The 14,923-nt window shown below is 36.9% G+C and overlaps 1 protein-coding gene across 1 annotated transcript in view; it reads right to left on the bottom strand.

Moving 5' to 3' along the window:
- The window catches only part of stag1a (STAG1 cohesin complex component a), a 45,701-nt gene that overhangs the window by 12,216 nt on the left and 18,562 nt on the right, over nucleotides 1-14,923 (bottom strand). The window contains exons 2-14 of the mRNA XM_079451732.1: nucleotides 5,239-5,400; nucleotides 4,924-5,038; nucleotides 4,677-4,829; nucleotides 4,348-4,444; nucleotides 3,939-4,015; nucleotides 3,652-3,856; nucleotides 3,248-3,399; nucleotides 1,216-1,289; nucleotides 1,008-1,131; nucleotides 827-925; nucleotides 662-741; nucleotides 475-582; nucleotides 95-209 (exon numbers count right to left, since the gene is read on the bottom strand). Coding sequence (XP_079307858.1) covers nucleotides 95-209; nucleotides 475-582; nucleotides 662-741; nucleotides 827-925; nucleotides 1,008-1,131; nucleotides 1,216-1,289; nucleotides 3,248-3,399; nucleotides 3,652-3,856; nucleotides 3,939-4,015; nucleotides 4,348-4,444; nucleotides 4,677-4,829; nucleotides 4,924-5,038; nucleotides 5,239-5,267 — 1,428 coding nt within the window. The 5' untranslated portion in view covers nucleotides 5,268-5,400. The remainder of the gene's footprint in view (nucleotides 1-94; nucleotides 210-474; nucleotides 583-661; nucleotides 742-826; nucleotides 926-1,007; nucleotides 1,132-1,215; nucleotides 1,290-3,247; nucleotides 3,400-3,651; nucleotides 3,857-3,938; nucleotides 4,016-4,347; nucleotides 4,445-4,676; nucleotides 4,830-4,923; nucleotides 5,039-5,238; nucleotides 5,401-14,923) is intronic.

The raw sequence follows: 14,923 nt of genomic DNA, 5'->3' as shown, positions 1-14,923 counted from the left end.
AACCCTGTCAACAACCCAGACAAGAGTTTCACCTCGGTACACAAATACAGTTAATCTTGGTGCTTTAACCAAATACGTGTAAAATCAGGCTTACCTCACTCTCCAGAAAGAAGAGGACCAGCATGCGGATGAGGTTTCCGTTGGGACTGCTCCTGCCCCTGCGTTTGGCCAGAGCCTCTTCCGCTTGAGGGTCATGTCTGCTGAACAACCTACACATGACACAAGCAAGAGAGTAAACATAGTCGATAAAAGACATCTCTTTGTACATCAAAGCCTTTTGTCCATAGAGATACAAGGTAAATCACACCTAAAAATCACAAAATATAGAGATACAAGGTGTTAGAATGACAGCAGCAATATTCAGCTGTCTATGAACCATTGTTTAATCATATATAAATCATAACTTATTTGGTGATTTATCTAAAAAAGGCAACGCAATGACAACAGTGTGTCAAAATAAGGAAATTGACTCACTTTCGATGTAGAAACTCCCCAGCAGCCACAGCCACAGGCCTGTGAGCAGAATACACCAGATGATAGACATTCTCACAGTCTTCATTAGACAGAGCGTCCTCACTACCCCTGAAAAAATAAAGACCATCCGATGAAGAGACGAGTTCAGACAGCAGACACTGGAGTATACATCTGACACATCACTTACTGTAGGATCAACGTCACCAGTCTGATGGCCTCTACTGCAACATCATACTCTTTATCCAGAGTCATGGACACGATCCGATCCTACAAGTTTTAAAGATTTTACTGGCATCAATATGGAGAAGAGATTCAGAGAATGTGTAATATTGCACCTAAAACATTCTCTTACCTTGAAGCGGTTTGTGAAGAGCTCAAGTTTAGGATAAAGTTCCCGGTTGGTGTAGAGGTTTTGCAAGGCTTTCAAACACTTCAACCGCACCTCGCCTTGCTGAAGAGGAAAAATGCTGATGTTACTAAATTAAAAATGAAATGCTACAGAAGCACACAAAGCTGTTTCTCTTACAGCATACCCGGTCATGTAAGGTCCATCCCACGTATTTCAAGTAGCTGTCATTCAAAAAGGCGTCGCTATACATTTTCATCCACACACCAATTTCCTCTATACAAATCGCTCTGATCTCAGCTATTGCATCCCTGTCGACCACACAAGAAAAATTATTAAACATTCAACTGTGCTGTAGCACAATATCATTGTGTGGATCCAAGGGGGATAGTCACCTATAGCGATGAACAAAGATTCCCTTGAAGATTGAATTCATCATGTTTTCGATTTCGTCTTGGTTTTCTTGAAGCTGGTGAGAAAGTAGAATCATGTAAATACAGTGGTATGCAAAAGTTTGGGCACCCCTCTGAGATTTCATGATAATTTGCTCTACCTTTATAAGAGAAGATCACAGCAACAAGATTTGTTTTCCTACAGAGATGTAGACATTTGAGTGTTTTCCAGACCAACATTCTTAAGAGTAGCTTTATTATAATAAAATAAAATGCACAAAATGGGATGTGCAAAAGTTTGGCCACCCTTTTAATCGCATTCATTTCAAGACCTGTAGGGATTTATAGCTGACAGGTTGCAGCAGAAAATTGCTTTGATTAGTTCGTGAGACATTCAATTACAAAGACTGTTTAACATCGGTAATTGCTGGCTGTGCTTGAAGTGCAGAAATTCAAGGCCACAAGAACAGTCCTTGTGAAAGAAAGATCTGGTAGGCCGAAAGAAAATACAGAAAAGGCACAGGCAAAGAATGGTTGGAATGGTCACAGACAAGCCAAAGACCACCTCCAGAGAACTACAAGAACTTCTGGCTGCTGATGGTGTAGTTGTTCATCGTTCCACAATCCAGCGTACCTTGCACCAGGAAAAGCTCATTGGAAGGGTGATGCGCAAAAAGCCTTTCCTGAGTCGTATGAGGTATACACAGGCACATCTGGACAAGCCAGAAGCATTTTGGAAAAAAATACTGTGGTCAGATGAGACTAAGATAGAGTTATATGGTCAAACAAGAGGAAGTATGCATAGTGAAAAAAACACACTGAATTCCATGAGAAGAACTTATTGCCTACTGAAATTTGGTGGAGGGTCCATCATGTTATGGGGCTGCATGTCTAGCACAAGTACTGGTGGCCACATTGTAAGCTGAGGGCCACATGAATTCCTCTCAGTATCAGCAGATTCTTGACAAGAATGTTCAAGAGTCAGTCACAAAGTTGAAGCTACGCCGGGGTTGTATTTTTCAGCAGGACAATGATCCTAAGAACTGTTCAAAATCCACCAAGAAATTCATGCAGAAGCACAAGTGAATGGCCATCCCAGTCCCAAGACATCATTAAAAATTTATGGATTGATTTGAAGCAGGCTGTCTACGCACGGAAGCCAAGAAACCTGACTGAACAGGAGGCGTTTTGTATGGAGGAATGGGCCAAAATACCACCTGCTAGACTTCAGGGACTTGTCTGTGGCTATAGGAGGCGTCTACAGGCTGTTATTGCAGCAAAAGGAGGCTCTACTAAATATTAATGGAATTATTTCTTTAGGGTGCCCAAATTTATGCACATGTCTTTTTTTGTTTAAATGCACATAAAAAATCTGTTGGACCAATAAAAATGATTTCACTACTGAGATGTTTCTGTTTCCATAAGTTATAACATATGTTAAAATGCAGTTGCGGCTTCAAAAGCTCAGCAAGTGACAAACTGATTCAGTGATTTTCCTAAGAGGTGCCCAAACTTTTGCATACCACTGTATATGCTCTGCAATATAATGACATTGAGTTTGCGTTTATATTACAATATAATGATATTAGTTACTGTGAAATTTATAAAGCAACACATTTTTATGGAATATTGTAGTGTTTTTTTACTTATTTTCTATAACCTTTTTTATTAAAATAGTTTTACATAACTTATCTGTGCATTTCATTATAACTTTTTTATTCATGTGCCCTCAAAATCTTAAATCAAAACGTTATTCTCCTGCCTCTCTCGAAACAACCTCTATTCACTTCCTGTCACAAAATTGCAGGGATTAGCAATTAGCAAAGGACAATGATCCAATCAGTTCTCAATGGACAATCTTAAGTCCCAGACAATTTTTCATTTCAGAAGCCGTTTTACTCAGATAAACGTCACGATACAGAAAAGACGACAATCTCTACTGCCGTTTCATGTCGACTTTAACAAACTTTATGAATAAGCCTATAAATGAAACTAGCTTTATATATAGTCAGACGTAGTATTTAAGACACAATACCTCTTTCCTCTTCTGGAGAAGAAGTTCAAGCTTCTCATTTGCCCTCTTTCCAGCCATTTTGTTGCGTTCTGCTTCATACTGTCTTTGTGTGTTGTCCTGGTGAATGCTCAGGTTCAGAGCCACATTCACCAGAGCTGTCATGAGCTTCATGGCTGAAGGCACAAAACCATAAGACACATTCTATTAAATGCCTTAAACTCTAAATACTGTGGCACAATCAAAACATATCTCAACACACAATCTGTTTGCATGAAGAACACTTTAAAGAGAACTGGTTCATTAGGTCAGTTCCATTTGGTGATTCTAAAGATATAGAAACAATGAATCTTGTCAAGTCTGTGTCTGATTTTATCACTGTAGATGGCTCAAGAGCTGCACATGCAAACACCACTCAAGGCGTTTACCTGCCAGAGTGCTGGTGTGTCTGAAGGCCCGGACCTGAGAGTCAGACAGACCCGTGAGGAGAGAGATGACCGTGTCCATCATGTATTCGTCATAGATGATGCTATACTGACACTGTCGGATCAGAACGCCAATGAACTCACAGAAGTTGTAGCGAAACTTTTTCCACAACGGACCGGATATGGTCAAGGGGTAATCGCCACTGTCCTGGATTAACACACAAAGAATGACCGACTCACACAACAATTGAATCATCTGTGAGGTTTCGTAAATACAACAGAAACGTTACCTCATCGAACTCTTCTGTCATTTTGCGGATGATCTCAGCGTTCTGCATGTTGCGAAACATTTCGATTCTAACAGTGCCTGAATATCAATCATAAGTCACTTATGGTTATTATTATTATTATGAACATGGCAACCAGGTTCATTCAACATGGCAAATTCATTCAGCCCCATATTTAGTCAATAATGGGATGGACAATAATGAGTAATAACTGATGATCATCTATGGGCAACATCAAATGTACCAGCTTTCATTATGCTGCGTGAACAACACTACTGCATATGATTAATATTGATAAGAAAAGTTGATATTTATGATATCTGTGTTCATGAAAGGCCTCCAGATTGTTTCCGAATCGTTAATAATGTATTATTATAAAAATAAGTAGCATTAAAACGAGACTTGTCTTTACCTTTACAGCCAGAGCATTGGATGAAGAAGTTGATGAGGTCCAAAAGTGCCAAATCTCTGTCCTGTTTATACGATTCAATCCAGTCATCAACCACTGACTGAAAAAATCATGGATAGCTGTGTCAGCATTTACATAAAATGATCCGTAACACAGTTAAATTCATAGTCTTTCAGAAAGTTGTGAACTAATATTGAACACATAAAGACTGGTTAATTAAATGAGTGTGATGACATTAAATTGTAAAATGACAATAATGATTTTTTTCAATGTATAAATGTACATGAAAATATGAAATATGACACATTATATGATGGAATTGATTCACATACCTGCATTGCACTCTTCCCCTGTTTGACCACTTCAAAAAGAGTGACAGGATCTCCCTCGCCGTTGTGCTGTGCCATCCCATTGGCCTTCCGTCCTCGCGGGGCCCCCACCAGCCCTTTTTCCGTTGCCGACTTCCGGGGCTTTTTGTTGGGTGCCTGGAGCGAGGAGGAGAATGGAAATGCAATGTTGAACCACAAACAACACATCGATGTAGGTGGTTGATCGTGTTAATAGATTCTAGAGGCGTACAGGAGGTCTGCCAGGCCTTCCTCTCTTCTTCTTGGCCTTTCCGTCACCAGAGTCATCCAGCTCGCTCATACTCATGCTGAGACTCACCGTATCCTGACCCGACTCACCGGAGTCCCTGTTAGAAACAACAGAGCATGAGGTCTTCATGAAAACTTTAACCAAGATTCACATTAAAGCATTTGTGTAAGTAAGATCCGATGAATGCACAAATCACAAATAACTTGTTTTGTAAGCGTACGTATGAAATGAAAATGTATTATAAACGTATCATACATACTGATGCCGACATTGTAACAGAGGATGAATGAGACTCACTGTAGGACTGGCAGCTCTGACGTGATCATGGTTCTGGACGGACAGGTTGTGTGTCACAGGTCTGATGTGTATTCTGGTGTGTTCCAGAGTTCTGCTGGTTGAGGACTTTCAGTGTGCTGTAAGTGCTGATCACAGTACAGTTTTAACACTGTATTTCTGAGTCTACAAAAGAGAGAGCGGGGAGAGGGGTAGTAGGAGGGAACAAAAGGAGTACAAATCATTTCTTTGTTCTAATATAGAGTTTCACAATGAAACTTTTACAAAGTTACAGAAATATATTCTTATTAAATAATGGATGGCGACTTTTGTATATAGAGGGAGTTTTAAAAAGGTTAAACAGTGACACCAACTGGTTATTTTATGAACTGCAGCGGCACATCATTAACAGTGATGTCAATCTACAGAACCAAACAAGCTTTCCACAGCATCCACGTGCACACACATGAATTCAAGTAATCATAATACAACATATAATAAATACATTCATTTTATATCAATAAATAGTTTTGAATAAATGTGTGCAGTTTCTTAACATATTTTCTTATTTGTGTGATTTTCTTTTAGTGGGTTTAAATATTACATTTGATTGGAAAATTGGGATTCTGTTCTAAAACTGATATGTTTTAGTCATCTGATTTACTAAAAGTGAACGTCAACGTCATTTGTTCCAGACTGAACAAAAGCGAATTTAATAACTGAATATTTTTTTTACTATTCGTACACAAATAGAGAACGGTTTAATAGTTTACAACAAAATAACGGCAAAATAATTAGCAGATAAAGACAACCCACTCAATGTGGATGTACATTATTGTTTTGACAAATGTTAACTATGACCACCAGGGGCAGTATGAACCATAAAGTACTTGACCTTTCATCATTCTTTGATATTATCCCCAAATATGTTTTGTGGCAATTTCTAAGTCCAGAAAAATACAAATGAATGTTATTCTGAGTCCAACAGGCAGTTCTATTCATAAACACACTTTGCGAGTCAGTTTTGACTGTTTAACAGAAAGTTGAACTCTAGAGAATGTAAAGCACTTCTTGGACAACAGTAGGGGGCAGGCTAAGAAAGTTTTCCTTCAAATGTTCCCTCTTCACTAATACTTACATGCATTGAATCACAATGCACTTACTTTCTCGTTCATATCTGTTGGTCTCATGCAGACAGACTTAATTATAGATATATAGCCTCCTTAAAAAAAAATGTCCCATTGACGATTTCCACAAAGAAGTGCTGGCTTACTTGAATGGAAAAGTAATTACATAAATCCAAACCCATACATAATGCATTAATAGCATTGCCAATTCCTCAGTTTAAACTAGGACGATTTGAAACGTATAGTTCAGTAATAGGCAATACAGTGAGATATCACTAAATCATGTTCTACAAGTTGGGTAAACGTCAGTGTTTGACAGGTTTTCAGCAGTGTACAGGTGAGGTGAAGATTATCCTCTTTAGTTTAGAGGACAGGTGGCTGCCACTAGATGGCTGTACACTGCAGGCGTCTTTAAAACTTTCGGTATTACAGGTGTTAAGAGCTGCACTGCAGTGAAGTTCATCACAGCGTTGTGTTACCCAGACAAAAACACACCTCTGAAAGCTGTTTCTTGTACAATATGTGTTTTATTTATCAGGTCTGAGGAAGTAAGCCCAGTTCTAGGGGGTAATCTGAGTGAAAGGAAGCTGTGTGGATTTGGATGACCCCCTGTAACCCCTCTCGTCCACTGCACTGCGACTGTGGCAGTGCTCAAAATATGACCTCCCTTCCCCCACATCCCACTAGGCCTCGAAACGCTCACGACACAACGACCGGCCACACAGCACCTACCTACACTGCACTGAAGGACACACGACACAAATACAACACACCCGGGTTACAAATTAACCAGGTCATGGGGTAAAGGTGCTTCTTGAAGTGGCCAAAGTGGCCCTGAGAATGTGCCAAGTTTTTCTTAGTTTTTCTAATTCTGGATTGACAGCTGTGAAAAAAAATTATAGACCATCCTTAATTTCATTTAATCAGCATTTCAAGATGTATTGTGGTCATTCCAGTCGAGTGTCTGTTGAATTTAAACCAAATCATAGCTCACGAGTGACAAAGTCATCCAACAGCAACGTGAAAGACTGACAGCATGACAAGACACATTAAAACTGTGATAAGGTTATTACATAACTTTTTCTAAATACATGCACAAATATTATTGTTGTATTGCTTAATAGTGAATGGGAACTTGCTTTCTTTGCGGTATTTCAGATCTGAAAGAATACATAGCATCTGTTCTGTTATTTTGACCTGTTTACCCAGTTTTGCAAATAAATGCAAATAGAAACAATATTATTGACTAAACTTTACGAGAAATAGTGTTAGTTGTTCACAGAATGAAACAAAAATAATAATTAGATCTAAAAACATAAATTAAAATGGTAAATTCTGAAAAACTGAAAATGGTCTTTGAAATGATCTCTTAATTTTTTCCATTTGCTTTACGAAAGATATTACAGCACATGAATCTGCACACCTTTAAATGCAAATTGGGGGCCACGATATGTTGTAATACAACATTCATTGCGTTATAAAACTCTTGAAATATAAAGGTTTGTAGAGCTGTGGTTATGGTTATGTATTTTAATCTTGCCTTTTTAATCAATTTCTTGATTTTTATCAATATTATTTTATGTTAAATTCAGTTAAATATTTCAGTGATGATTGATCGTAAAATTTTATTTACAGTCCATACCGAATGTTCAACATTGAATTCTTAACATTGTGTGTACACCAAAACAATTTTTTTTTGAAATTTTTCAGGTTTTGTAAATAAATCTGTAATTTGAATTTCATTCAAAGTAATTTTGAATATTTTGTTTAAAACATTTGGATACTATCATATCTTCAACCTAGTATAGTGCAGATGTTGTAATTTTCTTCCTTACAGATTTTTTTGGTGAGTTAATGTAATGTGATTTGCGTTTGTTGCCATTCCTCAAAATGTTCCCACAGATGAATGATGGGGATGTATTTTAAATGTCAAAGCCCATTTATACTGAAATGTGTAAATTGCCTTATGTTAATTTTAGACCGGATGGCATCCATCACGGTCCACAACATAATCAAGCGAGGCTTTGTTGCACTACAAATTAACATTATCCTTTTGGCACAGCACATCAGTCACTTTCACTGTAGACAGGTTGGAACAGATTACAAGCAAAGCTGGAAATATTTCTCAGTAAAGCTCATAAGAACCTGTGCTTTTCTCAATGAACAGAGAAAGAGCAATGCACCAGCCACAACCAATCCCTTACATCAAACTACTTTCCAGGCTGTGGCTTTGGCTTCAGTCGTCTCCAGGAAGGGTTGAGAGATAAATGTCTAAATAACGTGTTCGAGAGCCTGTTCGTGTTGTTTCTGGATGTGATTTAGCAAGTCACTGCTTGCGTTCTATTGATTGGCTGCTGCTGAATTCGTGGCCTGACTTGCTCAGAAAACATGGACGTCAGCCAGAACATCAAATATATATTTAAAATCAACATCTGAAATGACAAACTGTCAGTGTCTGGGTTAAAAAAAGAAAAGTCTTTAAAGCTACACCGTAAGGATATCCAGAAGGGAATAAAACACAAGTGTCAGAAAGTTACTGTGTAAAAAGCAGTGGGACGTGAACAGACGTGCTTCACTTGCTCCTTATGTTCAATCTGAGGCACACTGAAATGCTTTAATGCAGTTGAGCTCTCTCTCTCTCTGTCTCTCTCTCTCTGTCTCTCTGTCTCTCTCTCTCTCTCTATCTCTCTCTCTCTCTCTCTCTCTCTCTCTCTCTCTCTCTCTCTCTCTCTCTTCAAAGTGCCTCAATGTCATGACAAAATTGTTTCATATTGGCAGATTAATAGAATGACTATTTTCATATTTATTTGTCAAATATATAGCACTGAAAAATTGGCTATCCCACATCTTTGCCGTGCTCTTATATAAACACGATGCGATTTTAAGCATGTTTTTTGCACAGAAATTGCTTTTCACAAGCAAAGTGTCTCATTATCCATAGTCATTGCAGCCCTCAAGAGAAACATAAATTGGAAACTGTCATGCTCAGATGTCATGCTCATGGTCTGTGCTAAGAATAAATTAAAATAGTGATAAAATAATTAATACAGTTTAGGAGGTGCATTAGACCGAGCCGCTTGTTTGTGTGAAGTGCGTTTGTTGTGCTGTGTGAAGTTAACTAATGGCGCACCACTATTTCTTTTCGTTTTTATTTCGTTTTTGCAATTAAAACTTGTTCTCCTGCTGCATCGAGCCCTACGATCTGCGCGATGGGAAAACATGGTTGGGAATCACAAAAGCAGAATTCTATTACGTTATTTAAATGATGTCCTCTGCTTGTTCTGCGTGTCTATGAGTGAATGAGTTGCACACTTTAACCTGTTACAAATGTGACACTCGAGAACATGACCACATGAACTTCAGTCACAATAGTTGTTTATGTTACGAACATTTCACTGTTTGAGTGAAGCTACTGTCAAACAAAATAAATGTCCACTATATTCGAACCAGATGATAAAATAATTTACTTGTAGTAAGTGTATAAGCAGAATTTTTATGGACAAATATATTTACTACTGTATAGTAAAGCATTGAAAATACAGAACTCTGACAAATTCAAAAGTAAAAACTCAAAATTATATGGCCCTAATTTATCCATCTGTATAACGTTAATGTCATTTACCTGTAACCGTCTTTTTATGTAATGACCAGCTTTGTGCTTTTTTTTTAAAGATAGTAACAGACGTTTTCTTGTGCTACAACTGTTTGGCCTGTGACACAAACCTTTAAACCTCTGCACGGGTGCTATGTGCAAAAAAGTTAACATGCAGCCCTGTTTGTCTTTGGTAGCTTTAGTAAGTTTCTCTCTGTGAAGCAGCAGTCATGGCGTTATGATTAATGAACACTACTGTGAGGAAAAAAAAGGATCTTTCCTGATATAAAAAAATCTTTCCTGATATAAGCACCTGTGCTTTACAGCTCCTGAGAATCTCCATTGCTTCTCCCTTAGCCTATCAAATCTTTATAGAGATGTAATAGTATTAAGAATGTCATGAAACAATTGTAAATTTTAATTGTAAATACAATTGTAAACTTATGCACAGAATTAATTTTAAAATTAATTTTGAAACCCACCAAATATTTCTTCTCAGCGATAAAGTAGAAATTCACCAATATATCGACCAAAAATCGGTATTGGTCATAAAAGCAATTTTACACAGGATTGACTATCGGTCAAAAACAGCCGATGATCAGGGCCAATTTAACCTGTCAAGATGAGAAGAAACATCACCAGTTTGATGTTTAACATTAATAGTCCTTATATGAATTAATAACATTCAGAAAGCTAACAATCGGCATCAGCAGATATCACTCGGAATAATTGTATCGGAAGACACATTTAGCATCGGCGCATCTCTTCTATTAAGTTTTTTTTATCTATCACATTTGCGACAAACAACATAACCATTGTGTCATTTCTCTGAAACTGCGCTCTTACCCAAATTATTGTATTACTGTGAATATTCCACTATATACTAGATCCATTTTTTGTAATAAAGATATATTTATTAAAAGATACCAGAAGGCACAGTTGTAATAACATTTATTTTTTAGTAAACAGTTTCTCATGTCAACTATATTAGTATATAAAGCTACGTATTATCTTGTGGTTTCTAATTAACATACTTTTTATTAACTTATTTACTAAACCCTATTTTTGACCTTAATACACACGTAAATGAATGTGCTATAGGGCACGCTGTAATAGGTTTTTAATAGGTTTTTACTCACACAAGTTCTAATTCAATTACACTGGTGCTTTGAGGGCATAGCAGAAATTGTCCGACTTTCTCACAGGGACACAAATAAATGATGTTAATATTTGTGAGTGTGTTTTTGTTTGTTCTTCAGTCATTGGCTGCCATCCCAGGACGACTGCCAAACCAAGCTGAGACAATTTTATTGACCATCAGCTACATTTAAATCCATAATGGCCCATAACCAAATGCACAGACCCACAACAAGCCAATTAAGAGTCTCCAAAGATGCATTCAGCGGTGTAAAACACAGAGAGTTTTGAGATTCTGTTACAGACCTGGTCTCCGATAAAGCAAGGCTGCTCGAGTATATGGATCTATGAGAAACAGTGCATACTTTTACTGCAAAAATTGTCCTTCTGTTCACATTATCATCTCATTCTGACATGTTAAAGGAAATGATTTGAAAAATACTGGTAAAACAAAAGCTGCTTTCATGGCAAACATTATAAAATCAAATCTATTCAAAGCGCAGCACATTATTTTGACTTGAAATACTACTGTAATATCCATTAAATTACAAAACCACATTGTTCATATTTAGGTGAACTATTATTCTTTGGGGCGGAAATAAATCATATCCCTGTTTTATTAACAGAAAGCTTCCAACTGTGAAAAGTCAGACAGCACAAAAATGAGTAATGTATTACAGTCTGTCAGTTTAAGCTACTGGAACTTTAAGTCTGTTCTCATTGTCCGCACTTTAACAGATGAAACTTAAACACACTGTAAAACTAATCAGATATTGTAAGGAACTGTTTGATGGCCGCTGCCTTACTAGACAATAATCTAAACAAACCACTACAGCACAGGTCAAGTTCAGTGTCTGTTGAATCTAAAGCATCGCTCAACATTTCAATTGTTAAATTTTTTTTAATATTGAATGTTAAGCCTCTAACGTTGTGCGTTGCACTCAAACCTTAATGGGTTGGTGCAAAGGTGTGTCATGCATTCTAACTTCTTTACAATGTTAACCGTGTTGTCTTCTCATGCATAACATGGTCAACTTGACTGTTCAGTTGGACGTATTACATAGTATTTCTGTGCTAGATACACTCCCCCAGTGTTTGTACAGGTTTCGGAAAGTTTTTTTTCGAACTTGAAAAATCGTTACCTAACAACTTTTCACAGTCCCTTATTGGAAATTCTCCCGGAAAAGCATGCAGCACTGCCAGGCATCAAACCAGGGAGAGTCGGGCGAAGAAGAATCGCCGAAACAGACCGGTATGAAGGCATTTTAATGCCAAAAAGAATCGAGCGCACTCCTGATGCTGGAGCGCACAGCAGATTACTTTCGTGAGAGGATAACGGACCTACACGCGATGAAACAGGAGCCTCGTGTGTGCATGTGATTTTTTTTTTTGTGCGCGCATTACAAGCCCTTGCACGCGAAGACGTCTCACATAGGATGCGCATAACCATTTCCAAAAGTCTACATCCTCTCTCACCGGCTGCTTTTGCTACAATATTTTGACAGTCGCAGGGAGGGACCTGCTGTTGTAACTGTAACCTCAAATGTCATTGGTTACTTCCACTTTTCCGGATGTCACTTGAGATTGGTCATCTGTGATCATCAATTTACACCTTAAGACATGGCTGTGCCAACCGTCCTTTTTACAGCCTAATGTGTTTCATTAGCTATTATTAAACATGTCTGTTTAATGCAATGTAATGTTTTATCAATACTTTATTTGCAAAATGTCTTGTTTGTTTCATTGGTTATAAGTGTTGTAAATTTGTTAAAACCGTCTTTATATAAAAATTTAGCATTTATAATCTTGGTTTTAAAAAACTAGTTTTAGCTAGTAAAATTGTTTTTTTTGGAGCAAATTGGAAAACAGTATTTGGTGTAATTTACCACTACTGCTTCCACCTATACTTACATTTACCCCACCCTGATTATATCTAAATGCCTGTAAAAACCCAGATAAAATAATTTTTTGGTGATTTACAGGTTGTTGTTTTTTTTTTACATAAAATCAACATTATGTGAAAATATAACCTGGATACCTTAATACTGACTGAGTAAAGCCATAGTAAAAATGTGAAGTTTGTTATGTCAGAATTTGATTTTGAAAGTTTTGCCTGTTTTTATAGGACACTTTGTTCCAACACCGTTTAAGTTTTTAACACTAAACACACCTTTGAACAAAATACAATCAATGATATAGTTATATATGTGATTAAAATTACCAAAAAAAACATGAAAGTACATGGGGTGTACACATGCTGTACCTCATTTGGATATTGCGGTCATTAGGTTATTGATGGCTTACAAAAACCAAAAAACTAAGCAATATAATTTATAGATTGTTCTGCAGGGCTGATGCTTACACAGTACAAGCATCAACCAGAATGGCCTATGTTATTCACATCACTAATGGGGCCGTGTCTAAATTGAGATGCCTTTACTAAGACTTGTATATTAAGATTTAAGATTAATTCACTATTCAAGAATACATATTCACAGTTTTATAAACAGATACTTTATACATCCTTAAACAAAGAAAAAAGTTGCTGCCGTTGGACATTATATTATGCATATTGCAAAGCAAATGTACATTTGTATAAAATAAATCTATTATATTTAAAGATGAAAAATGTATAAATATTTATATTTACATTTTCAGAAAAACATTGCAACTTGCCATTGGATGATGGTGGGCAAAACATAACACAATGAAGCCAAACTGAATACAATGCACAGTTATTAAAATGTATATATTTATTACCCTCAGTATCTTGTGGGATTCATTCATAAACCCAACAAGATAGATAAACAGTTTTAAATGGAAACGTTTTTAAATCACTGGATTACACACAGTGATAAACAAAAAACTATTTTGTGAAATATACTTTTACTATGATGAAACGATTATCATGTTACATTTTGTTCACACCATTCCCATTCCCACTGTGATAAGGTAGAAAGCATAAGTAGCATATTGACAAACACACACATAAAAAATGACAATAATCTGATCATATGCAAACACACACTACAAAGCTCGTATAAAATTGCATGTTCCATGTATTTACATAAGGAAAGCAAATCTCAAGTGCTTGTGGCGATAATACAGCTGAAGAGAGAAATGAAATTGGTAGAGCAGATCCAAAAGGACATCCTGTAGATAAACAGGACTGCACGCTGACTGATCTCTCCTGTGTGTGCTCTCTTCATTCAGCCAATCAAATCAAACCTGCAGCTTATGACCTACAAGGGTTGCCATGGTAATGCCTGCCTTCTGGAATACATGTTATGCATGTTAAGTGCTTTACAGTAAAAGCACCACACGCATGCGTGCGCCACGTTCCCATCTCTGGAAACCACTACTATATATCTCACACACACGTGCACATACACGCTCAATGGGGCTATTAATCCAACAGCCACTAATGGCTACCGTGCGTGTGTGAGAGAAAGTGTCCTGGCTTTCACAAAGTTACATTGGCCTGCATATTCAATGCTGAATTCATTCTTTTAATATTACACAAGAAGCCCAGATTTAAACAAAATTACGTTAATTTACCCTCAACATCAATGAAATTATATTCAGCCTGAAAGAGAAGCAAATTCAATTGCTAAAGGTAAACTGTTCAGTATTACTACACACTTACAGAAGGTGATCGCTCAAGGATTTGTGTTCATTTAAGGCTTTTTGAAATGGATCCATTGAATACTATAAGCAATATATATAAAAAAAAAATAAGTTTACAGACATACAGTATATGCTCAGCTCATATCACCATATTAAAATGTTTTCAAAACGTGTGCCGCAGAATTCTTTATTATTACTTACATTTAAGTTGCTTTAAAAATACCAG

Source organism: Barbatula barbatula (genome assembly GCF_947034865.1).
Source record: "Barbatula barbatula genome assembly, chromosome: 3".
Taxonomy (NCBI): Eukaryota; Metazoa; Chordata; class Actinopteri; order Cypriniformes; family Nemacheilidae; genus Barbatula; species Barbatula barbatula.
Note: the sequence above shows the minus strand (reverse complement) of the source record. Positions and strands in the feature narration are given on the sequence as shown.